Source organism: Sceloporus occidentalis, unplaced genomic scaffold (genome assembly GCF_023333645.1).
Source record: "Sceloporus occidentalis isolate IW3139 unplaced genomic scaffold, rSceOcc1.0.p SCAF_2, whole genome shotgun sequence".
Classification (NCBI taxonomy): Eukaryota; Metazoa; Chordata; class Lepidosauria; order Squamata; family Phrynosomatidae; genus Sceloporus; species Sceloporus occidentalis.
Window position 1 is genome coordinate 226,880,973 of NW_028316982.1, and position 26,205 is coordinate 226,907,177.

A 26,205-nucleotide genomic window follows, 5' to 3' on the forward strand; every position below is an offset into this window, starting at 1 on the left:
GTCATCTCGGCCTCAGAGGGAGCGATCAGGCAGACCCAGCAACATCAGGGACTGCCTGAAGGAAGAGGACCCTCCCTCCTCAACTGTCATCTTGGCCTCAGAGGGAGCGATCAGGAAGACCCAGCAACATCAGGGACTGCCTGAAGGAAGAGGCCCCTCCCTCCTCAACTGTCATCTAGGCCTCAGAGGGAGCGATCAGGGAGACCCAGCAACATCAGGGACTGCCTGAAGGAAGAGGCCCCTCCCTCCTCAACTGTCATCTCGGCCTCAGAGGGAGCGATCAGGCAGACCCAGCAACATCAGGGACTGTCTGAAGGAAGAGGCCCCTCCCTCCTCAACTGTCATCTCGGCCTCAGAGGGAGCGATCAGGCAGACCCAGCAACATCAGGGACTGTCTGAAGGAAGAGGCCCCTCCGTCCTCAACTGTCATCTCGGCCTCAGAGGGAGCGATCAGGCAGACCCAGCAACATCAGAGATTGCCTGAAGGAAGAGGCCCCTCCCTCCTCAACTGTCATCTCGGCCTCAGAGGGAGCGATCAGGCAGACCCAGCAACATCAGGGACTGCCTGAAGGAAGAGGACACTCCCTCCTTAACTGTCATCTTGGCTTCAGAGGGAGCGATCAGGCAGACCCAGCAACATCAGGGACTGCCTGAAGGAAAAGGCTCCTCCCTCTTTTAACTGTCCTCTTGGCCTCAGAGGGAGCGATCAGGCAGATCCAGCAACATCAGGGATTGCCTGAAGGACGAGACTTCTCCCTCCTTTAACTGTCACATTGTATTTTGTATTGTATTGCAATTTTGTACTGTACACCGCTATGATCATTGCGGAATAGCGGTCTATAAATAAAATGTATTATTATTATTATTATTATTATTATTATTATTTGAGATGATAACTGTAGAGATGGATCCAGGAGTACTCCCAGACTGCGAACTTTGTCCTTTAGGGAATTGTAACCCCATCCAGGACAGGATGGCAAATTTCCCTATCTGGATTCGGAGCACCTATCACGAGTACCTCTGTTTTCTCTGGATTCAGCATGAGTTTGTTTTTCCTCATCCAGCCCATTACTGACCCCAGGCAGGCATCCAGAGGAGAGGTGCCAACCTTAGTCACTGTATCAGTCGGAGACATGAAGAGATAGATCTGGGTGTCATCAGCGTACTGATAACACCAAGCTCCATGGTTCCGGATGATCTCTCCCAGCGGCTTCATGTAAGTGTTAAACAGCATGGGGGACAGAATGGTGCCCTGAGGGACGCCAGATGTAAGCTCTCTTTTACGAGAGCAGCTGTCTCCCAGCCTCACCATCTGGAATCTCCCCGAGAGATAGGACCGGAAACACTGGAGCGCAGTGCCCCCAATACCCAATTCTCTCAGGCATTCCAGAAGGATACCATGGTCAATGGTATCGAAGGCCGCTGAGATGTCCAAGAGCACCAACAAGGTTACACTTCCCCTGTCAGTGGCAAGACAGAGATCATCGACTAAGGCCACCAGGGCAGTCTCAACTCCGTAACCCGCCCTGAAGCCAGTTTGAAATGGGTCCAGATAATCGGTTTCATCCAAGACAGCTTGGAGCTGAAAGGCAACTGCCCTCTCGATCACCTTGCCCAAGAATGGTAATAAGGAGACCGGTCTGTAATTACGCATTGATAGGGGATCAAGGGAAGGTTTCTTCAAAAGAGGCTTTACTATTGCCTGTTTCAAAGATGAAGTAACTATACCTTCCCGAAGAGATGCATTTATTATTAGATGAAGCGCAGTTTTTATGGCATCTTCTCCCTGAGTGGTCAACCAAGAAGGGCAAGGGTCGAGAGGGCACGTCGTCCTTTTCACGCAGCCAAGGAGCCTGGCCCAGCTTTTTAGTCTATTCAAGTCGTTTTGAATTTTGATCCTGTCCTCTGGGGTATTAGCTATTCCTCCAAATTTGGTGTCATCTGCAAATTTGATGAGTATGCCCCCAATTATGTTATCCAAGTCATTGATAAAGATGTTGAATAACACTGGGCCCAGGACAGACTCCTGTGGGACCCCACTGGTCACTTCTCTCCAGAATGAAAAGGAGCCATTGTTGAGCACCCTTTGGCTTCGGCCGGTCAACCAATTACAAATCCATGTAACACAGTTATCTTGTCTAACCCACATTCTACAAGCTTGATTGCAAGAAAGTCATGGGAAACCTTGTTAAAGGCTTCACTGAAATCAAGATATATTATATCCACAGCATTCCCTTCATCTAACAAGCTGGTAATTTTATCAAAGAAAGAGATCAGATTTGTCTGGCATGACTTCTTTCTCTGAAACCCGTGTTGACTTTTTGTGATTATGGCATTGCCTTCTAGATGTTCACAGACTCTCTGCTTAATGATCTGCTCTAGAATCATTCCTGGTATTGAGGTAAGACTAACTGGACAATAATTGTTGGGATCCTCCTTTCCCCCCTTTTTGAAGATGGGGACAACGTTTGCCCTCCTCCAGTCTGCTGGGATCTCTCCTGTTCTCCAAGAGTTCTCAAAGATTATTGCCAATGGCTCCCATATTACATTTGCCAGTTCTTTTAATACCCTTGGATGTAGTTCATCTGGTCCTGGAGACTTAAATTCATTTAGATTAACAAGGTATTCCTGTACTATCTCTTTACTTATTCTGTGTTGAAATTCCCCTATTCTGTCCTTTGCTCCATTATCCTCAGGTTGAGCACCCTTTTCCTTTTCTGAGAAGTCTGAGGCAAAGAAGATGTTGAGTAATTCTGCCTTTTCTCTGTCTTCTGTTAGCATTTTGCCATCTTCTCCACACAGTGGCCCTACCATTTCCTTCGTCTTACTTTTGCTGCAGACATATCCAAGAAAGCCTTTTTTATTGTTCTTAACCTCTCTAGCAACCCTGGGTTCATTCTGAGCTTTAGCTTTTCTGACTTTACCCCTACACATGCCTGCTATTTCTTTGAATTCCTTTTTTGTGATTTCCCCCCTTTTCCATTTCTTATACATGTTCCGTTTAAAACTTAGCTCAGTTGAAAGTTCCTTGTTCATCCATCCTGGTTTCTTGAGACACTTCCCATTTTTCTTTCTCACTGGAACTGTTTGAAATTGTGCCTTCAGTATCTCCCTTTTGATAAACTCCCATCCATCCTGAGATCCCTTCTCTTTTAGTATTTCTGACCACGGGATCACCCTCAATACTTCTCTAAGTTTACAGAAATCTGCCCTCCTAAAGTCTAGAATGCATGTCTGACTATGCCTGGCTTCTCCTTTCCACTGTATAAGAAACTCCAGAACATGGTCACTTCCACCTAATGATCCCACCACTTGCACCCCATTAACCAAGTCATCTTTGTTGGTTAGGATCAGATCTAAAATAGCTGACCCCCTTGTTGCCTCTTCCACCTTTTGGACAATGAAATTATCTTCAGGGCAAGTGAGGAATTTTCTAGACCTTGAGGATTTTGTTGAGTTTGAATTCCAGCAAATATCAGGATAGTTGAAGTCACCCATCACTACTACATCTCTCCTTTCTGAGTGTGTAGTCATCTGTTCTAGAAAGGCATCATCCAATTCCTCCATCTGACTGGGGGGTCTGTAGTAGACTCCCATCATAACATCCTTGTTGTTTCCCTCCCCCCTTTAATTTTTATCCAGATTCTCTCCACCTGGCTGCCAGTATTGATGTCCTGGATCTCTTCACTAGTGCAAATACCTCAGACATATAGTGCTATTCCTCCTCCTTTCCTGTTTGGTCTATTTCTCTTTAAAAGGTTACACCCCTCTATTTCTACATTCCACTTATGATACTCATCCCACCAGGTTTCAGTGATGCCTATTATATCATATTTGCTTTGTTGTACTAAGACAGTGATGGCAAACCTATGGCACACGTGCCATAGGTGACACTCAGAGCCCTCTCTGTGGGCACATGTGCCGTTGCCCCAGCATAGAGTTTTCCGAAGTTTGTTACTAGAAAGCCAGAGGGACATGGCACTTTGAAATAAATAAGTGGGTTTTGGCTTGCAGTTTGGGCACTCGGCCTCCAAAAGGTTCACCATCACTGTACTAAGAGTTCGAGTTCATCTTGCTTATTTCCCATGCTCTGTGCATTAGTGTAGAGACATCGTAAACCAAGAGTCCCCTTTACTTGCTGCCTGTGCAAGTTTTTTTTGCCTCCAATTGTTGGGTCATTGCACTATTTGTCTTGTTTCCTCTCTGTCGGTTTGACTATTTTCTCCAGCCCTTTCGCCTTCCTTAATATTGTCTCCCTCTCCCACGAAACTCAGTTTAAAGCCCTCCTGATCAAATTCTTGAGACTGTTGGCAAAACATTTCTTCCAACTGGTGTGAGATGCAACCCATCCGTTAAAAGAAGTCCCTCCTCATGGAACCGCAGGCCATGATTGAAGAATCCAAATTGTTCTCAGTGGCACCATCTGCGGAGCCAGTTGTCCACATCCGCTATTTTCTTCTCCCTTCCTGGACTGTGCCCTTCAACTGGCAGAAGAGACGAGATGACAACTTGTGCATCCATTTCTTTCAGCTTCCTACTAAGAGCCTCGTAATCCCTTCTGATGTTCTGAAGGCTGTGTCTTGCAGTATCATTGGTTCCCACGTGGACCAAAAGGAAGGGGTATTGGTCAGTAGGCTTCACCAGTCTTGTCAGCCTCTCTGTCACATCACGGATCTTTGCCCCTGGGAGACAACACACCTCTCAAGACATCTTGTTACATCACTACAAATCACTGCTCTGTAGCCCTCAGCAAGGAGTCCCCCACTATGACCACACACCTCCTCCGAGGCTTAGCAGCGACTGTTCCCTTGGGTGGGACTCTCAGGTTCACCTGCTCTGTCCCTGAAGTCTGTTCATGCTGCTCTTCCTCGTCCTCCTTGATAAGGGAAAGAGCTTCGAATCGATTCTCTAGCTGCAAGCTCCCAGAACAATCCCTTCTTGGCCTACTTCTCAGCGTGACATTCCTCCAGCTGTCTGTCTCCTGTGTATGTGAAGTGACCTCCTCCACTCCAGCAACTTCCTCTGCATGGTACTCATCCAAGATCGTTAGTCCAGGAAATCCTCTTGCTCCCTAATATGCTGAAGTGTAGCTACTCTGGACTCCAGCTGCTGTACTTTCTCCTCCAAGAGTGTTACCAACTTGCACTTGGTGCATGTGAAGTTCTCCACTTCTATAGACAAGAAGACAAACATCCCACAAGTGTTGCAGGTGACTGCAGCAGTTCCCTCAGTGTCTATACTGTGAAGTCTTTAGTAATGACTGAAACAGGATTGTGGGCTTCCTCTTCAAAAAATCCTCTGGTAAACACCAACGTTAAGGGCCCTGATGACCTGGGCATTTCACCAGTCTCTGGCAGCGAGCTCAATCTACTTGAAATATAACTTTATAGGAATGTCCCAGCTGCTAGCTTGCACTTAAGGGTAAGGTTCTGACTCAAGGTTTGCTTCTCACCTGCAGCCTCTGCTGTTGATGTTCATTAAAAGGAAAAAAAAATAACAGTGCGCGGCTCTGGGAGGAGTTGTATAGAGCTAGTCTGCTAGCTCCACCCCCTAGTGACTCACAGATGTGACTCACAGAAGCTCCACCTCCTCAGAAACAAGCACACTCTCCCAAAGTTTTTCTTAAAAAAATTAAAACAGTCACCGCTCAAAATGGCTGCCCAGCTCCTTCTCTCCTCCTCCTCTCTGATTTAAATTCAGATTTAGTTAGCTATATGGTGTTACACAATTCAATTCATTTTACTTATAGCTACAATTATATTTCAGCTGTGCATATTTTGAATATTTAAATTATCCCAATTGACTTATACAGTAACGTGCATTTTATTATCTATACAGACCTCTTTTTCTAATGCTTTACTTACCAAGTTAAAAGAATTCATTCAACAGATATGAGAGGCTAGTGTTGTTAGGTCTATATCATTTATCACTGAATGACTTATTTACTCAGTTCCATCAGGTAATCTGTTAAAGTCTTTATGTATATATTCAAGCATGTTAAACAAATGAGAACAGAGTGTAGAAAGGAATGTCTAGAACAATGATGTTTAGTCTTCAAAGATGTTAATGAAGTCAACTGATCTCCAAATTGCTTTACAGTTGAGGCAATAAATTTAGCTTCTACAGTTTTCAAAACAGAGTATCACCATGCTACCAAACAATTCTGAGGAACATGCTATCAGCATCTTGAAAATAGCAGTTTTTGATGTGTGTCCAGTTTAGAGATCAGGAAGTCTTTTTCTCCTACAGGCAACATTAATTCCACCGACTACTAATAAAATCACACAGGCATGCTTGAAATATACTATGGGCAGTTAATACTCTGTGAGGGGGTGCATTAATGGGAAGGCGCTATCAAGTATTTTTTATACACAGGTTGGTACATGCAGAATGGGACAGACTATTGTAGCAGAAAGGTTTAGTGACTTCCTCTTCCTTTACTCTTGACTTTCCTCAGTAGTTATATCAGAAATAAATGTAAGATAGAGGGCATGAAAATTATGGCACCTAAAGCTAGTGGAATGGCTCCACAGAAAGGCAGATAACTGGAAGGGTAGAAGAAAAAGTCAAAGACATTCATGGCCATTTGGTCCTATTGTTAACTATTTTTCTAATGTGTATGATATATACATTAGATATATCATACACACACACACACACACACACCTTTCAAACTTGACAGCCTTTTGTGCATCTATCTAAAAGGATTTAGACCACAATAACCTATACTCATATAAATGTATTTTAATATTCCCCTCACAGTCTTTTGCAGGGGCACTACAGATTATCTCCCCCTGAAATTTGCTTCCATCACCTGCATCAATTTAAATTTCATTATCTAGTTTCCCTTTATTCTTATTATGCGATCTCATAATTTTATCCTTCAATCCTACCAATCCATAACTGCATCTCCCATGAACACCAACTCTCAATAAAATAAAATCCACTGTTTTCTACACACCACTGATTTCTGTTTAATATCAAGGTATATAACTTTACTGTTTCCCAAATTAAATATATAATGCAATGTCATACTCAAGGAAAATTGATATATAGGAAAAACATTTGAATGGAATTATATGTAACATTTAAATTGGTTGAAGAGCCAAGGGAGAAAAAAAAGTGAAGGCTCCTTAACTTTCTAAAAACATGCTAGCCACACAAACTAGTATGGATCCGTTTTTGAGATATCCGATCTGGCTACAACCAAAAATGCCTTTATTACATTTCAATTACTGTGATACACTCTATGTGGGGCTACTTTTGGAAACTGTTCAGAAACTCCAGTGGGTCCAAAATGTATAGGGAGATATGCTCTTTCAGATAGTCTTGGAGCCATTCCAAGCCAAGTTGTTAACGGGCTGGTTACAAGACTCCTCCAATACCCCCAAAACCTGGTGATGAAATAACTTCACTGGCTGCTGGCTCATTTCCAGGCACAATTCAAAGTGGTGGCATTGACCTTCAAAGCCCTACACAGCTTAGGCCAAGACCATCTGAAAGAGCATATCTCCCTATACAAGCCAGCACGAGCTTTAAGACCAGCAGGAAAAGGGCTTCTCTTGGTCCCACAACACTCTCATGACTCCCTTTCATTGGAGGTCCAGTTGGTCCCCACTCCATGCTCTCTTTCTGTGAATAAGTAAAGACTTTTTAATTCAGGAAGGCCTTTGAAATGTAAATTATGTAGCAGTAGTGTGAAGTGCTAAGCTGTATCATCGTTTATTAGTAATTATGTTTTAAATGTGTTTTTAACCAGGAGAAAAGTGGGGTATAACTCCAATAAATAAACAAACAAACAAACAAACAAACAATCTAGGTGTTTATTATGTTTTATTACTCTTTCTCTGAGGATATAAGAGTAGCATGTAGAAAGGATTATCTATTTTTTTATTCTAAAAAATTTGTGAAGTAGATCAGGTTGAGAGCATGGGACTGAATCAAGATCATTGACTGACCTTTACAGCTGTGGGGTTTTCAGTCTGAGATGTGCCCTAGTCAATAACTGACAGACGTAATGCATTACATAACGCAAGTTAAACCAGACAAGCTCCATATGCCTTTCATAAAATAATCATCTTTTTGCCACTATTCTCTTAAATAGTATTAAACCTCAGTAGGTTTTTAAATATCTATAATTTGATTCCTCTTCCACCCAGTAGAATTTTCCAGAATTACTTTTCAGTATGCTGCTGAAATCTTGAAGATAAGAACTATAAGTCCCACAATAAATTTATTTCAAAGGAGGTTTACTGCTTTGTTAAATGATAGATCTGTGCTGCACAATGACATTTACAATGAATCGAAGCTTACATTATATGACAAATTTGAAAAATGTTTCATTTATCTATGTTATAGCTATAAAGACTAATAGAAATTTTACCAAGTTTTCACACATTTACATGTAGATTTTAATATATATTCTGAAAATCACTGTAATATTTCTTTATTTATGAAATGTTTATCCCATTATTCAAATCAATTCCCAGGATGGAGCAGAGTTAGAAACACAACTAGAAACATGCAATAAAATATAATACAAATATAAAGGCAAGGAAAGCAGCATAAAAATAGTATCAGAAGAGTAAACAGCTAAGTTTAAAAGGAATAAGAATTTTTTTGGTCAAATTATGTAATGAAAAAAGTTAGAATGTTCCCAGTATTGGATAGCCCTAAACAAAAGGTTCCCCAATCATTATGAATAGCTGACATCTCCCTGAAACAGACAGGCCTGATAAAGTGGGTTGTGACCGCTCTGGCACAATTTGCATCAAGGCGCAGTAACCGCATGCACCCAGCCCCCATTCGGGCTGCCACCATTTTAAACTGGGATGGCAAAAGGAGTGATATTTTACTTCTCCTTTTTGGCCAGTTCTTTGTAAAAGACGTAAAAGAACCATACAGCAGTTTGTAAAAGAATCATACAGCAGCAGCAAATGTTGGAAACTCTGAGAAAATTAAACAGCAAGAATACCTAAAGGGCTTACTCATATTAGTTTGTTGATCCACTCTAAGAAGTCCTGTTCTTTTCAAGGGGTACGCTCCCGCCATTTGCATATGCATTCATTGCAAAAGCTGGGGTTTGCCATCTGCAGAAGCCCAAATCTGCGGATGGTAAGCCCATGCTTGGTGAAGGCGCACTGTGTATGGTATAAGCTTTTGTGGATTGCTGATGAAGTGGGCAGCAGTGTATAGAACCTTATGCCAAACAAAACATGCTGGCCTTTAAGGTACAAGACTATTCCATGTTCCGCCCAAGCAACAGTGCATGCCATTTCTAGCTAAGGAAGCTCATTAGGTTCCCAATGGCTTTACAGAGCATGATCACTGGGTTCAGACCAAACTATTTTCTGATTTCAGCAAAAAGAAAGGAGTTATTTCATAGCCTTTCCACAGTAAATCCCAGGGAGGTCAATCCATTCCTACAGCTCTATTTGTATTCTCAAGCTGTCTATAGCAAACTTTAATTTAGTCTACAGTCTATTATATTACATCCCAAAGTCATCAGGGATTTTAGTAAAAGGATGATATACCAGTGATCATCCTATCTGCCCACTATCTCCTTTAGAAGCTTGCTTCTTTTCATTCCTTTGTCCTTTGAGAAAAGATAGGATGAGGCATTCAGGAATATAGAGTAGAATGCCTCTGAATATCAATTACTGCAAAAAATAGCAAGAGTGGACTACTATACTCATGAACCGCATGTTGACTTTTGTGACTGTGTGCCTTGAAGTCGTTTCTGACTTATGGGGACCTTATGGAGATCCTATCACACAGTTTTCTTGGCATGATTTGTTCAGGGAAGTTTGCCTTTGAGTTTGCTTCTGAGACTTAGACAATGTGACTTGCCCAAGATCACTCAGTGGGTTCCTATAGCTGAATGGGGATTTACCCCTGATCTTCAGAGTCATAATCCAACACTGAAAACACTACACCATACATTTAAATGGCAATACAATTCTGGATTTAAATAGGCCACTGTTCTGATACAACAGTGCTCATCCCAAAGCAGCAGCAGCAGCAGCAGCAGCAGCAGCAAGAGAAGCAGCATAGAGGAGTAACTCTTGGATAATATTGCCGCATGGCCAGGAGGGGGAGGAGCCTGCCTGCAAAAGATATCCTCCCCATCATAACATCTTTACTAAGGACTGAAACAACATGCAGGCATTCGACTAACATCTCCAATTGTTTTTTCCCCCCCTCCTGTTTGGTTTGTAACATCTTGCCGGATGAAGAAGCTCATGGAGCTTCAAAAGCTTGCAACAAGTATATTGTGCATTTCGGTTGGCCAATAAAAGTATCACTGATGGATTTTTGTTTGTATTTGTTAAATGGCCAACACAGCTACCCATGAATGTGTCTTGGATGATATATGAACACTGTCTCCCTCTCATACTGGAGGCGAGAATTCAACATGTTGTTATGGAAATCATAGTTCTTGAAGTCATGGGCACTATGCAAGCTGACATTCCACAAACTTGAACCCTATGTATTACTACTATTTAAGAGTTAATTCTTACAAAGCATTTCACACTGTTTAAAGCATTTCATATGCACTAAAACATGGGAACTTTACGACTGTATAAAAGAGGACCTGTTCTAATATAATGTAGAGGGGGCGGGAGCCCGGCTGAGAAACTGGCTTACCTAAAACTGTAAGATGAGTTAATGACAGGACTAAGTCCCACATTCAAATCTTTCCAGTTGTTCCCAGTTTCTCTTGGTACCATACTAACTTCTCCACTCAGCAGGAATAAATAGAACATATGTTTACAAGTATTTGTATGAGGAAACTGTGTAGCTAGTGCTAAAAATATTGTCCCAGCTGCTGATTCCAACCATAGCCCTGCTACCAGAGAAGAAAATGAAAACTAGTTTGCTTTCAGAGATCATACCAGTTTTTGGGTAGACCACAACCATATTCCTCCTCCTCCTTGTGGTGCACACAATGCAACATTCTTAAAGGTGATTCAAAGAATCACTGAACCAGATTCTGTTAAGGCTTCTCAAATGAACGAGGCAGGAAGTACTTTAGATTCTGGGACTGCACTGGTACAGGCAACCCATATGAGTGAGTCAAAGGCCATGAAGAAGGCTGGTTTTCAAAGCTAACATAGTTAAAACAAAAATGTTATTTAACTTCTATTACAATATTTCTAACAGAGCACCATTTAAAAGTACCTTTTATAATGCATGGAGAAACAGAAATCAAATGACTTACCTAATATGTAGATAGTCTTTTGATCACTTCTTTGGCCCAGTGTATTGGCCACTTTACAAACATAAGTTCCAGTATAATTGTAAGTCAATGGACTGTTGAAATGCAGAGTATTGTTTAAGGACTGCAAACCTTCAGGCCAACTTCCATCCAATCTGAATTGCAAAATGTTTACAGGCAGTTTGAGTGTTCTGAGAATAAGATTTTATTTGAAATACTAAGAGGTTCTCTCTTTAGAATGAAATAAGATCATTTACATAACATTTCAACTGGAAAAAACACATTCAACTTCACAATTATATTTTATATAAACATAGTAGCAATTAGGTAGCATATTTATTCATAAACCATAGACAAAGTTATAAAATGCTCTGTGTGGGGACACACACAGAGTTCTGTGTGAGGAATTTAACTCCAAATCTTGATATCTCATTCTTATCTTCATACCTTTACCAGCTAGTCATTTAGTGTAAAATGATAAATTTTGTTCCCCAAACAACCAATTCCTTCCTCATCAGGAACATAGTTGAGAGCAAATTGCTACCACAAATTTCTTTGGACATCAAGCCATTATCCTTAAACCAGAGCCTCACTAAACAATATAGATGAAATTCTCATGACCAGTTTCTTTTTAAAAAATCCAAATGTTAATTCACAAAACTGACTTTATTTAAATGACTAGAAATGCATTAATTACACAGGTATACTTCACCTAACAAAATAAATGTGTTCTTCGGCATTACTTCTTTAATAGAATGTTTGGTACCAAAGGCAGGTAAGATTCTTTACTAGGTATCATGAGATGTAAAGAATGTAGAGATTGAGAACAGACAAAAAGCAGTGATTAAGGGATATATGAAGAGAAAGGCAATAGGGTGGTAAAGAACAATTTTTAAAAAACAGTAGAACTACAGATATTTTTTTCTGGCCTGAGGGGAGAAAGCCCTGCAAAGGGCTCTTGTTTGCATATTGCCCTCCTCACACAAAGCAAGTAACGGGAGCTCTTGTGTTGCCATGGGATTTTTGCCCCACATTCATCACACCTCTTGAAGGACATGGGCCAGGAGGCCATATTTACCGACGATGGCAAGTGTGGGGAAAATTCAAGATAAAATACATGAGTAACAAACAACACCCAAATTCTGAAGTTAAGAGTGGACGAATTCAAAACAGAATCAAAACCAGAAAAAAACACTACGCCAATGCCAAAATCCAAGAGAAGAGCAGGAATCCAAAGCCCAAACCAAGATCAAAGAGCTGTTAAATTCAAATTGAGCGATTCTAGGAATCAGTTCCTCTATGCTGCTAGCACAGCGGACAAAAAGGAGCTGAGTGAAAAGAGTGGGAATGCTAGGGATATATATAGGGTGGGTGGAGCTACCGCCAAAAAGTTTTTCCTAGTGATTCTAGAAGGTTCCAAATGTCTGTGCAGGCACAGGAAAACCCAGTTGTATGATTTACAGAGACTACGACGAAGAATCTGAAGATTTCTCTGCAGTGACCCCTTTGTGAGTCACAGAGACCATGAAAATACATCACTTGATGAGATAAAAGAAACTGGAAGTAGAACCAGAGAACAGTCATTTTTATTATCATATGATCTTGCTTCTCCTGGGTTGTGAGCAGAACACTACCCACTTTTTCAGATGCCTCCTGAACACCCTTGAGGAACAAGCTATTTTACAATCTATTACAGCTGCAGTATTTAGACTGCAAAAATATTCTTCACCCATATTGATCAACTACAGCATCTGTAACCAAAACTTACAATTCCCCTATACTTCAACTGATGCAGCCTAGAATTGTATTAGCTTTTTTAGCTGCTACATCACACTGCTGACTCATGTTCGGCTTGAGGTCTGGTAAGACTCCCAGATCCCTTTCGCATGTACAGTGCGTCCTTTGCCTTATATGGGGAATCCATTCCGGACCTCTCGGCGTATGAGAAAATAGTGCGTATGCTCGAGCCCCATTGAAAATAATGGGGCTCGTGCATGACACGTGGCACAAGCGCCATTGCAACCCTGTTGGCGTGGCTTTCAGCATAAACTGAAAGCTGTGTAAAAGGTGCCCGGGTATGACACAGGTGCACTGTACTGCTGTCAAGCCAGATGTCACCTTATACTGGAGCCTTTCATTTTTTCTACCTAAATGTAGTACCTTACATTTCTCCTTGTTTCAATTAATTTTGTTAGCTTTGACCCAACTTTCTAATCCAGTGACGTCCAAACTCTGGCCCTCCAGGTGTTTTGGACTTCAGCTCCCAGAATCCCAAACCATTGGCCAAGGTGGCGGAGGCTTCTGGGAGCTGAAGTCCAAAACACCTGGACGGCCAGAGTTTGGACATTGCTGTTCTAATCTATTAAGGTCATTTTGAATTCTGATGCTGTCCTATGGGATATTAGCTACCCTTCCTAATCTGGTGTCATCTGCAAATTTTGATAAATTTGCCCTATATTCTATCATCCAAGTCATTGATAAAGATGCTGAATAGCACTGAGCCAAGGACAGAAACCTGTGGCAACGCACTAGTCACTTCTCTCCAGCAATATGAAAGCCGTATTTAAGAAATTAAGATTTTATGAGTTTAGAAACATTTTAAGAGGCTTTTAAATAAAATATAATAAACATAAAATAATGCTGGTGAACAGTACCAGATTTTTCAGATTAAGAACTTACCGACTCCACGTAAACTCCATTGGCAGTGGATTTGCATCAGCATTACACCTGAGTAAAACATTCTCTCGTCCTATATACCAATTTCCATCATACCCAGTTACTGTAACTTCAGGGGAATCTGCAAAAATACATAATTGTAAACTATCATAGAAGAGAATATGAAAGAACTTAAAATTCTCAAACTGGGAGTAAAATTATATAGACTCTGGCACCAAGGATTACAGGATTTTAAATCATGAATACTCAGTAATATAGAAGATATTTCGCTTTCTGCATACTAGCCACCTAGGTTGATCTGCACGGTTTGGAGAATTTGGATACCCTGGCCTTAATCCAACTGTTAGCCTTAATTAGATTATAACCCCCAGAATCAATGTAATTTATTTATGTGCTGACCCAACAGATTCCCACTGATCCAATGGCTTTACTCTAATTGGGACCAACAATTGGATTTTTCAAATGAAAGAAAATTAGAGAAAAGAAAGGTATGCTAACATTCCCACTTCTTCCCTATCTCGAAATGGTTTTAGTTTTAAAATATAGCCTCAAGGCTTACTTGAGTAAGGAAGGTAACTTGTCTTCTTGATCTCTGTCCTTCTTGGCTGGTCATCCAGAGGGGAGATGCAGTTAGGTCTCAGCTGTAATGGATTATTAGTGCATCTCTCAGGGAGAGAAATTTTCCATCTTGTTCAAAAGAAGCAGTGGTATGTACAACCATTTCTTAAAAATCCCTCCTGGGACCCCATGACTTTAACAACTAGAGACACGGGACAGTTGCCTCTGACTTTTAGACAGTCTTGGAGGATACAAATTATCTACACCAATTTCAAACTGGTTTCAAAACAGGACAGCTATGGTCTCCTTAGTGGATTTTGCCTGAGTATTGGCAAGGTGTGTCTGCCCCTGCTAGTACATTTGGACTTCTCAGCAGCATTCAATATCATCAACCATGATATTTTTCTGGAATGGCTGAGGGGTCTAGGAATTGTCCTGATTCAACTAACACATACACAGGCTGGCCTAGAGGAAACAATTAACTGATAGTGCCAACAAGGGCAGTAAATAATCAGCACTCAGAAAGCATCCTTGTCTGTGGGAGTTGGTCCAGAGAAACTGTTGGTTTGTCAAACACTCCAGTTCAGGGAAAACCAACAAGCAACAAGGTCAACACAGTCCAATGGTCAAAGAAGCCAAGATATCAAAGGTCTGAACTGCAGGAGACTGGAGACAGGAATGCACATCAAGAAATTCCTTCCAGCACTACCCCTAGGCAGACTCAGCTGTTAAATGGGCTGACACCAGCTAGTTCTAATCAAAGCCACTCTGTTGCCTCTTGGCAAACAGCTTGATTGAGCATCGTTGGTCTGTTCTTCTTCCTTTATGCCTTGTTCTCGGGGTTGGAGGCTGTGTCATCTCTTCTGCCCCATCAGCTTCAGGTGAGTCTTGCCTTTGTCTTTCCGCTGGCTGAGAGTGCTCTTCAAAACTAAGAGCTGGCTGAGGCTGCTCTTCAGCTGCTGGCTGCTCTTTGCCTGGGGAACTGGCCTGAATTCCATCTTCAGCCTCCTCTAGGTCCATATCCTGCCCCGTGACAGAAATTGGAGGTACAATACTTCAGTGGTCCCAATCTTATCTCTCGGATAGATTCCAGATGGTGGTATTTGGTGACAGCTGCTCCTCAAAAAAGGAGCTGTTATATGGCATAGCATAAGGTGCCACTCAATCCCCATTGATGTTCACTCTCTACATGAAACTGCTTGACGAGATCATCCGGAGGCATGGGGCAACATGCTATCAATATGCTGATGACACCCAAATATATTTCTCAATGCATTCAAAAAGATCCTCAGCTAAGGATACCTGGAAGAGGTAATGGGTTGGATGAGGGAAAACAAACTGAAGCTGAATCCAGAGAAGACAGGAGTGTTTACTCTCAAGGGTCCTAACCTAGGTTTGGAGGTGTGTCAACCAGTCTTGAATGGGGTTACGCTCCCTTGAAAGACCATATTTGCAACCTGGGAGTACCTCTGGATCTGTCACTTCAAACAACAGCTCAGACATATGTGACAGCCAGGAGAGCCTATTATCAGCTCTTACACCAGCTGCATCCCTTCTTAAAGCTGGAGGATCTTAAAATGAAAGTGCACATGCTGGTAACGTCAATGCTGGATTATTGCAATGTGCTGTATTAGAAACTTCAATTAGTTCAAAACATGGCAGCCAGATTGGTTACTGGTATAACGAGGAGTGACCATATTACACCAATATTAAAATCAATTCACTAGCTGCCAATTAGTTTCCAGGCAAGGTAGAAAGAGTTAACCATTATCTTAAAAACTGTAAACTATGAAAATGATGCAAAAGCATGTCACTGACTTAACACTATATCTAGTATCACAATCAACATAATGTTATTTTTTTGCTCAGTCTTAATCAAGTTTTTATTAAAGCACTTTATACTAACTGGCTTAAAAAGTCATAAAAGAATGGTTGTAATATAGTGACAGTATCTATTTCATAATAATCAGAGATAGCTGTAAAAATATACTTAACTTTTAAGCGACAGCCATTTAAACAAAACAAGTTATATGACTTAATTGGCAAAAAAGCAGCTGACCCAAGAGATGGAAAATTACTGAAATTAACATATAATTTTTAACTTTAACAACACACTCAATGTTTTCAAGTAGTAACCAACTGCTCTATGCCCCAAGAATATTTATATAAATAATCAGTTGTTTGGGTTTTTTTGTGGGTTTTTCAGGCTATGTGGCCATGCTCTTGAAGAGTTTACTCCTGATGTTTCGTCAGCATCTGTGGCTGGCATCTTTAGAGAATGCTGACCTGGAAGAGAGTGGGTATATATATACTGTGTGATCCTGGGTAAGGAGGAGTGATTCCCGTGTTAATCTGTGTATTGTTCTGTTGCTGATGGCCGGGCCTCAGGGTAGGAGGATATCAGATAAATTACCATCAGTAAAACTGGACTCAAGGGCTACTGAATCTAAATTATTATGATTTCCTTTTCCTCTCTGCGGTGGGATATACAAGGTTGCACACCTAACACCCCTGCTCTGCAAGATGGAAAGATTTTCTAAAGTACTTCTCTTCATGATACAGTTTTGCATAAGTGATCCCAAGAGAAAAGGTTAAAAAACTAAGCACCTCTCACACCTAGAAAGTGTCATGAGGTGAGTGTCTACGATTGTTAGAAGATAGAGTTATTCTTCACCTTACATCTGATCTTGAGACATAAACACAATCATTTTAAACTCAAGTAACCTAATGAGCTAAATGTTAAAGAATTATTCCTGAATGAAATTAATCCTAATTACATGAACTATTTATTCATATAGTATCTAATAATTATGGTTCCAAAACTTAAGATGACAGATTAATCTACTCATTCTTTAAATAATATGTGCAGGTCAATTTTAATCAATGGAACTGGCAACTAAAGACTTTTTTTCAGATGATGGCTGTTACTTTTCACAGTAAATGGCATTTATATATTTCAGAAAGGCACCTATACTGAAATAGTGAACTATAATTATTTGGTCAGTTAAAATCTCTAATGTAATTTGAAAAATGAATGCATTTGTAATTATCAAATTATGCAACTTACTACAAATACACTGCTACCAGACAAATCAAATCAATCAATAAAAAGCATACTAGCATTCTCATACCAGAGGCTTACAACAAAACTAAGTGTCATCTCTCCAGTTTATGTACTGAGGTTTTTATTAGGGAGTTGATTTTTTTTTTTTACTCATCTTGTCAATAATTAATGGCTCTAATTTTCTTAGATGGGGAAAGGAATTAATCTACATGATTACTGCCATGCAAATCAGAACACTGACTTTCTCAATACTATATCTGTTTTGTCTCATACACTGTTCTGCCTTGTCTTTTCTTAGGATTCCTGGAAGCCAAAATTCTAAGTAAATTTCTCTTTCCCCTTTACCATGAAATCTTACTTGGCTTCACAAATACTGATCCCCAAAGCGGTAACTAGTAGCTGGAAGATATAACATATGCTAGCAAACAGACATGTCTCCATCTTAGCTTACCTTACTCTTTTAAAGGAGAATGATCACTGCAGTGGCTGAAGTACTGAGCAAGTTAGACAAAATGGCTTAAATCCAGCAGTCAGTTCCATCCAGAATGCTAACACGCAGTGAACCTTTACTGATTTTTTAAAACTGTTTTTTCTTCTGTTGTGTGGGAGACATGGGGTGTGTGGTCTAACCTGTCTATCTGCATAGACCCTCTTCCCATACAAATTTGAAGCAAATGCTTCAAAATAAAAGACAGATCTGAGACTAATAGCACCCCCTCCCAACTGCATGGGTTTTTTTAACCATCTTTGATGAAGAGGCATTAGCCTTCCAAAACTAGCATAATCTATTTTGTACCTTTTGGTTGGTCTCATAAAGGTATCATCACAATGAATACTTTGGATTACATTTTGAGATCCACACAGATAGTCTTGCATTATTCTAGCATTTGTAATATGAGCTATTTTCTAGAGGGGAAAATAATGAATCACAACAATTACTTACACTGAATATCCAACACATACACCATTCTTATCTCTTTTTCCAAAGCTGGATGTTTCACAACACAAGTTATATGTCTTCCTCTAGCAAACCTGGTGGGGATAAGCTTGTATTGACTCTCCACTGTGACAGTTTCATTTGGATACGAAGTTGAAGTGGATTCCATTTCACCAAGATCACCTTCCCAGACAACCTCTGCAGCTGGTTTTCCAGTGGCTGCTGTGCAAATGGCAGCAACTGTTTGATTGGCTCCATCTATTAAAGCATTTGGTCCCTTTGTCAGGCTCACAATTGGTTCAACTATATAAGGGGGGGAAAATGACCGTCAATAGTGGTGTTAATTTTTTTCCTAAGTAAAGCTTAAGTTTTTGTGTTTATCTATAAACAATTTATATCCAATTTATTACCAATTCCCAGTGCTATCAACTAGCCTACAAATGTAGTTTTGACACCAGGCATTTGCAGTCATATAACTAGAACAATCCATCCTTTATGAAAGTAAGTTTTGTTGTGTGTCTTTCAATAATTTCCAATATATAGCAACTCTAACATAAACCTATCATGGGATTTTCTTGGCAAGATTTGTTCAGAACGAATTTGTCACTGCCTTCTTCTGAGGCAAAAAAGTGTGATTTGCCCAAGGTCATCCAGTGGGTTTCTATGGCCAAGTCGGGTTTTGAACCCTGATCTCCAGAGTCAAAGTCCAATGTTCAAACCACTCTAGAAATATGTTTTACAAGATTATTATGCAATTACAATTAAGACATTATTTTTGCTGACATTAAAAACTTTGCTCACCTTGCAGTCTTCAATGAATAGAATTAATAAAAATGATTTTTAAAAATAGTTATGAGGTACATACTGGGGGGGAAATCAAGCAGAGTTAACAAGAAGTGTGGCTATGGCCACTCATTATGTTTCACACTGTAATGCACAATTAAGAGCCAACGACAGACCTACTCTTCAAAAATTTCTGGAACCAATTCCACTGTAACACATAGCATGCTATATATGCATAATTACTGAAGTCTAGGGGGAAACACCCCCAAGGTACTCTCTGTCTCACTCACTCAGAGAGGGAGAAAAGGAAGGAAGGTGAGAATCTTGTAGCTTATCAAGCAACAACAACAACAAATCAAAGGTAAGCAAGCAGGTACTTTATAATATATAATAAGTATAGTAAGACTTCCAGTGCAATCCAATACATGCCTTAGTTAAATAAATGGTTCCACTGAAAATGATGGGACACATTGGTCATCACTTAGATCCCACTGAAAAGCTTGAAATCAGAGAGCACTAATGCAACTTGTATGGATCCAATGCAATTTGTTAAAGTTTGAGATATCAAATAACCAACAACCTTACTTTAACTTCTACTCTGATTTGTAAAGTCAGGTTGCTTATCTGTAACTGATTTTTCAAGTGGTCAAATGTGAACTTTCATAAATAAGTCATGCTGTGTGTGCATAGCCAGGTTTCAAAACTTTTAAAACTAGTTACTTTGGGGAAAACCAGCTCCTCCGTACCATGCACCTCCAACACATTCCCAATCTACTCTATTTCAGTTCCCCATATATATGACACAACCAGAAAGAGGCAATGCAGGACTAAGCTGAGGAGGGAGGCATATTGTGTGAGTTCACAGAGGACCACTCAAAGAACCAGTTACAAGTAAGCAACCTGTTCTTCTTTATGATCTCTGTGACTCACACAAATGAGTGACTGGCAAGCTACTAACCTAGATAGTAGGATGCAGTATGCTAAAACCAAAGATAACACGGCTTGACCAAAGGATGCTTGGTCACATGAATGTATGTCCAATCTGGTAGAAGGGTGAAATCAGGTGTCAGCTCTGCATATTTCATCCTACAAGATCGCAACCAGAAAAGTAGAAAAGCAGCAACCGTTGTAGTAGAATGATTTTGCACAGAAGTAGCAAGGTCATTCTTAGTCAACTGATAAGTCAAGCTTCATTATGGATGCAATCCACCGTGGGAGTCCATACAAACAACCAAAGGGTCTCACCAAAGGAATCAAATCCTTCTCCATAAAAAGCAAGGGTTATTTGCAAATCTAAGGAGTGCAAAGCCCTGTCCTTGTCTGAAGCAGGATTTGGGAAACAGATGGGTAACTCAACTGTTTGTCATATATGAAACACTAAAGCAAAAAGGGAAAGTCGGGTTATAAAGTTAATCAATCCCAATGTAACTGAATAAATGGAGGATCAGATCCAAGAGAGAAAAGCTCACCAGCCACCCTTCCTGATGAGAAATGCCACACTGCATGAAAAGAGATGAACATCACAAGTCGTAAGTGATTCAAAAGGAGAACACATGAACAGAGGGGTGAAGGTTACAAAAGCCTTTGAGAAAACTCTTGAGTGTGGGTGAACAAGGAGGTTTGAGGAGGACAAACATAAGCAGACATGGCAGCCATGTATACACAGACTGAAAAGGCAGGAAGTCCTGAGTCACTGAATGAGAGCAAAAAAGCATATGTTGCACTTCTGCCAGAAGCCTGAGGGCAGGGAACCGCCTAATTAAAAGATTGTATGTACAGCACTGTGTATATTTACAGCGCTTTATAAATAAAGGTTAATAATAATAATAATAACTTCAACATGATCATGTGAAATTGATTCACTATCCAAAAAATAAAGAAATTTACATCACTTCAGTCTATAGGACTGCCTTGTAGGTTTCTTTGTTGTAAAAAGAACATCCCTTGCACAACATGAAAGTATGGAGACAGCTCATGAGCTAAGTTCCAGAATCCAGTACAAAGAAGAGTAGACCCAAGAGGTGAGGGAGACTGACAGGACACTGGAGCAGACAGGGGACACTTAAATGTACTATGGGTAATCAAAGCTCCTCTCTCCTATAGGACAAAGATCAATGGTACTGAGAGATATCATCCCAGTATGAACAATAATTGAACCAGTCTGGTTCCCCATAAGTAAGACGGTTCCATAAAGATTCCAAAGGGAGAAATAGTAATGTGATGTCAGGAAGAGGGAGTACCAATCCTCCTGAGTACAATCCCTACAAAGCTTGGAGAAAATGGAGGATAACACTGGGGGGAAAACCCACTGAGAACTGTAAGATGAGACAGATGGGAGTTTGGAATACACAAAACTGAGTTCAAATTGTGTGACTATGGTCTGGTTAAGACAGAAAATTCTTTCCATAACATCTTCTGAGCCAAGGACCGAGGCCTCCACAAGGTCCTGGGCATCTGGTATGACGTCACTTCTGATGTATTCCACCACTCGAGAGGACGCTTGATGGCCTCAGAATCTGAGGAAGCTAGAATGTGAGCAGACATTTAGTGCAATAGGAATTTCAGATAATTCTGAAGGATGATCAACCTTTTGACTCACTGGAATCAAAGACTGAGAAGCCAGGACTGCTGATTGTGAGGTCCAAAGCTTCTTCCTCTACAAGAGTGAGAGTTCTGGATTTTTATTCTTGTGTTTCTTCTTAGCCTTTTCACCCTGCTTGCAACCACACTTAAGAGATACCAAACTGAAGTAGAAGAGGGGTTCCAATGTACCCCACATCTCTGCTGATGGTTCCATTGGCTCCCGAGTGGAACCAATACCAATAGACACTGTGTAGAATGATTTGTTTTAGGCAGCAAAGTATCAAATATTGATCACTGCCTCCCATAACAGCCCCTTCAGTGAGGCAGTTTCTTAAGGTTTGGGAGTGAAGGCATGGCAGTGAAGCCAGCTATCCACAATACCCAACTAGAGAAGGCAACAGGAATGGCTGTCTGACTGGTCAATCTTCTGGCCACAACTAAGATGCCCAGAGAGGAGATAAACCTCTGAACAGGAGTAGGACTTCTGACGAATAAAGAAAAACAAAAAATACATGAACAACCAAAAGGAGAACAAGAACAAAACAAACAAACAAACCCTTAGGGAAAATCCATAAGGAAAGAGAAGAAAAAGATTTGAGGAAGAACCAGTTCATGCACTGAGGAAACTACTTCATGTTCTGAGAAGCAGGTTCACTACAATGCTGCTACTGTAGCAGCCCAAAAGGAACTGAGGCGATTAAGCAGGAAGGCACTGGGGACATGAGTGGTACTTAAGGGGTGGAGTTCCCACCAAAAGGACTCACAAGCTCTGAAAGTTTCCAAATACTGTGACTGTGCAGGTGCAGAATGAACCATCTATGGAAGTCACAGAGATGATGATGATGAACTTCTAGGAGTTAAAATCTCAGTCAAGTTTTAAATTATTACAATAGTCTGATTTATGCCTTAAAGAAAGAACGGGCAAATTCTTCACAGCCACTTTTTAGATTGGCCCTTTGAGACTTCACTCCTCCCTTTCCCTGCTTTTTTTTTTTTTAGCATTTACTCTATTTGTTTGCAGGATGCAGAGGGTGCAAATCTAACTGCAGAAGCATTCATTATAAAATTTTCAAAATGTTCATTACATTCTGTTGGTTGGACCAGATGGATGTTGTGATCCCTTCTGACCCCAAGATTCTTTGATTTATGAATTTTCACAATAAAATGCCCCACCAGTCACTTATTTTTTTTTTAATTTAACACTATTAGAATCATTAACTTCTTTATTTCTTAAGTATGGAAAAATTTAAGCATCCCCATATCCACTCAGTTTTAGTTAGTACAATGAAAATTCTAAGGATCAGGAAAATAAAATGATCCAAATAACTAAAAAAAATGTATGATTAGATTTAATTTATGACTTAATTGTTTTAGTGTTATTTTGAAATGGCCTAAGGGCTAATCAATAAACATTTCTATCTGACTTGATTAATATAATTTTAATTAATATGATATTCACTAAGGAATATTATATTGAGTATCTCACTGACCACAGTATATTTTCGTGCTGACTGTAGTACATTTAGCAATTAATATACAGTAATCTATTTTTTTTTTAAATAAACCTTCTAGGGAGTACTAAAAAAAGGCATTTGATAGCATGACATTGGCAGCTAGTAAACATGGAAGCAGGACATATGCTGAACCCTTAAAGAGTGCATATGGGTTATAATTTATTTTTATACCAATGATAATGAAGTTCATTTATTTAGAACATTTATAGTATCTTTCATTTAAAGAGAATTTCAGGATGGTTTACAATAAGAAGAAATATCAGCTTGGATCCTAATTAGATGCTGCAAATGAAAGATTTTCCTTGATCAGCTACAACAGTGGTGAGGAATGCAGACCATGGACTGCATGCAGACATTTTTGTGGTCCTTGGGATTAAAAAAAATGGGGGGGGGGGGAAGAGAGAAGGGGATGTTTCTAGGTCACTTCCCTTTGTTAAAAAGCCACCCTGGCCCTAAAATGGCTTGCAGGGAGCATGGCAAAAATGCCCCCATATCCCCCTAGAAAGTATATGATGTCATCTAAAAGCAAAAAATGATTTTATGTGGGTTTTTTTTTTTTTTTTTTTTTTTTGCAACAGGACCCTCCTACAGTATATATAGGAGGCAATTTTCATTGATTCTCCACTTGCTTCCTGGGGAGGAGCAAAGTAAGCTGCCAGGAGAAGGACAGCAGATGAAAATTGCTTTTCATAATTCCAAGAGATGGAAGTGTCCCATGAGTGTATCTCTACTCAGCAAATGTCCTACCAGTATGGGGCAAACCTGGGATTACAGTTAAAATAAACATCCAGTGTATTAACCGAAACAGAAAGAGGACTACAAAGAAAAAACAATTGCATTTGAAATACATTAGTGGAATTAGTTAGTAAAAGAAGCAGGATTTTCAAATATAAAGTTAAACATACTGTGCTGAAGCACTCACTGAGCTGATCTACAATTCTGTGCAATGGAACTCCATGAATGGAATGCTTTCTGGGGTATCATTAAAGTCTCTTTGTTCCTTCCTGAAATCCCTATGACATTAAACATTTATTCTGAAGGGGGCATGCAGAACAAGGGCAGGGGATTTAAGCAGTAATATGGGGCTACAGGGTAAGACAGAATCAGAATAAAGTCACTGCCTTTTTTGTCTAATAAAAATCTGCTGCTAGATCCCAGATTCCTCCACTAGCCCTGTTTCTGTTCAGGGATATGCAAGCCTGGATCCAATTTAACAGATTATCAGATTTAATTCTGATCCTGAAATATTTTAAGTGGAACATTTACAAAATAAATATTAAAAAACATACCTAATACAGTTACAGATGTTGTTGACTGAGAGTTTCCTAGAGGGAATGTAGCTGCTTTGCATACATATTCTCCAGAATCAGAGAAGGTAACATTCTCTAGTATGATTGATGCATCAGTAAGTGATGTGTTTTTAAGTGATACTCTTCCTTGATATTCTCCTTGAACAGAAAATCCATATTCAGGATTGTGAACAGCAATAGTCGGAGCACTCTTTCCTTGTATCTTCTCCCATGTAATTTGTGTTAATGTTTCATTTATGTCAATTATGCACTTCAGTGTAACATTCTTCCCCCATACTGCTCTCACATGTGGATCAACTACTGGTCCAGCTAAGGCACCTGAAAAAGGGAAAAAGAAAAAGAGGAGGGGGAGAGTAAGAATTAGTTGAGCAGCAGCCACAAATATTGTTCCTACAGAAAAATTTGTTCTGCTAATTTATCCTTTGCATAAATTTAACTTTTGGGTGATGTTTGCATTTCAAAAATGACTTACTATGTACAGCGCTGTGTAAATTTACAGCGCTTTATAAATAAAGGTTAATAATAATAATAATAATAATAATAATAGTAATATCATCAATTTTAGCCAAAATTTGCTAAAACTGTTAATATAAAAGATGGAAAATCAGACATGTTGCTTGTTCTATCTATCTCTTTCTATGTATAAATGTCCAGAATTTCAGAATCTAGAGAACAAACAATTCTAGAATACAGTCAGCCATTGGTATCCATGTGAGATCCATTCTGGACCACTAGGACAGCGCAGGCTTGCCGTCTGCGGATGCTCAAATCCACAGATGGCAAGTCTGCAGATACCGAGGTCCCACTATACAAACTGGAGTGGGAATTTCACTTAAATGGGTTAGGACAGAGATGGTTAAAACTATAGCCCTTCAGTTGTTATTGAGCTGAACCACACATCAACCTTAGTCAGCTACCAACTAGTCAGGGACTATGAAAATTCGAATCTAACCAATCTAGAGGGTCATATGCAATCTGCCAATCCCAGATGAGTGGCACAGTTCCCCACTGAAAACCTAGCTCTAATCTTCAGGAAAACAAATTGGGGTTCTCAAAGTATTTCATGCCAGACTAATATTAACTTTCTTCTTGATGGATTTACAACCTTGGTAGATCTGGCAAATGGTATGGATGTAGAATACCCAGATTTTTGTAACACTTTTGAGAAAGTTCTCTGTGATATTTAGTTTTTAAAAGATATTGCCAAACTGGACCATCTTCAGAGGAAGATGCCCAAGATGGCAAAAGTTCTGGAAACCAAGCCCTATAATTAACTGCTTAGTGAGCTTGGTAAGTTCATCTTGGAGAAGAAGAGATATGATTTGATAGCCATCTTTAAATAGATATAATGTAAAAATGGAGCAAGCTTTCTTTCTGGTGCTCCAGAGACCAAGACACAAACCAATGGATTCAAACTACAAAAACAAAGAAAGGAAGGTACGACTTAAACATGAAGGAGAACCTCTTGACTGCAAGAGCAGTTTGATAGACTGCCTCAGAGGGTGGTGGACGCTTCTTTGAGGTCTTTAAATAGAAGTTGGATTACTATCTTTTAGCACTGA

General features: G+C 40.0%; 1 protein-coding gene across 6 annotated transcripts in view; it reads right to left on the reverse strand.

The window, feature by feature from the left end:
* Positions 1 to 26,205, reverse strand: part of NECTIN3 (nectin cell adhesion molecule 3) — a 91,305-nt gene that overhangs the window by 34,369 nt on the left and 30,731 nt on the right. For 3 of the 6 annotated variants that reach the window (XM_089512310.1, XM_089512306.1, XM_089512307.1), the window contains exons 2-5: positions 24,623 to 24,961; positions 18,460 to 18,756; positions 13,898 to 14,015; positions 11,222 to 11,373 (exon numbers count right to left, since the gene is read on the reverse strand). In XM_089512310.1, the coding sequence (XP_089368436.1) occupies positions 11,222 to 11,373; positions 13,898 to 14,015; positions 18,460 to 18,756; positions 24,623 to 24,961 (906 nt within the window). Of the gene's footprint in view, positions 1 to 11,221; positions 11,410 to 13,897; positions 14,016 to 18,459; positions 18,757 to 24,622; positions 24,962 to 26,205 lie in introns of all 6 variants that reach the window. The other 3 variants (XM_089512304.1, XM_089512308.1, XM_089512305.1) reach the window with 1 other exon arrangement.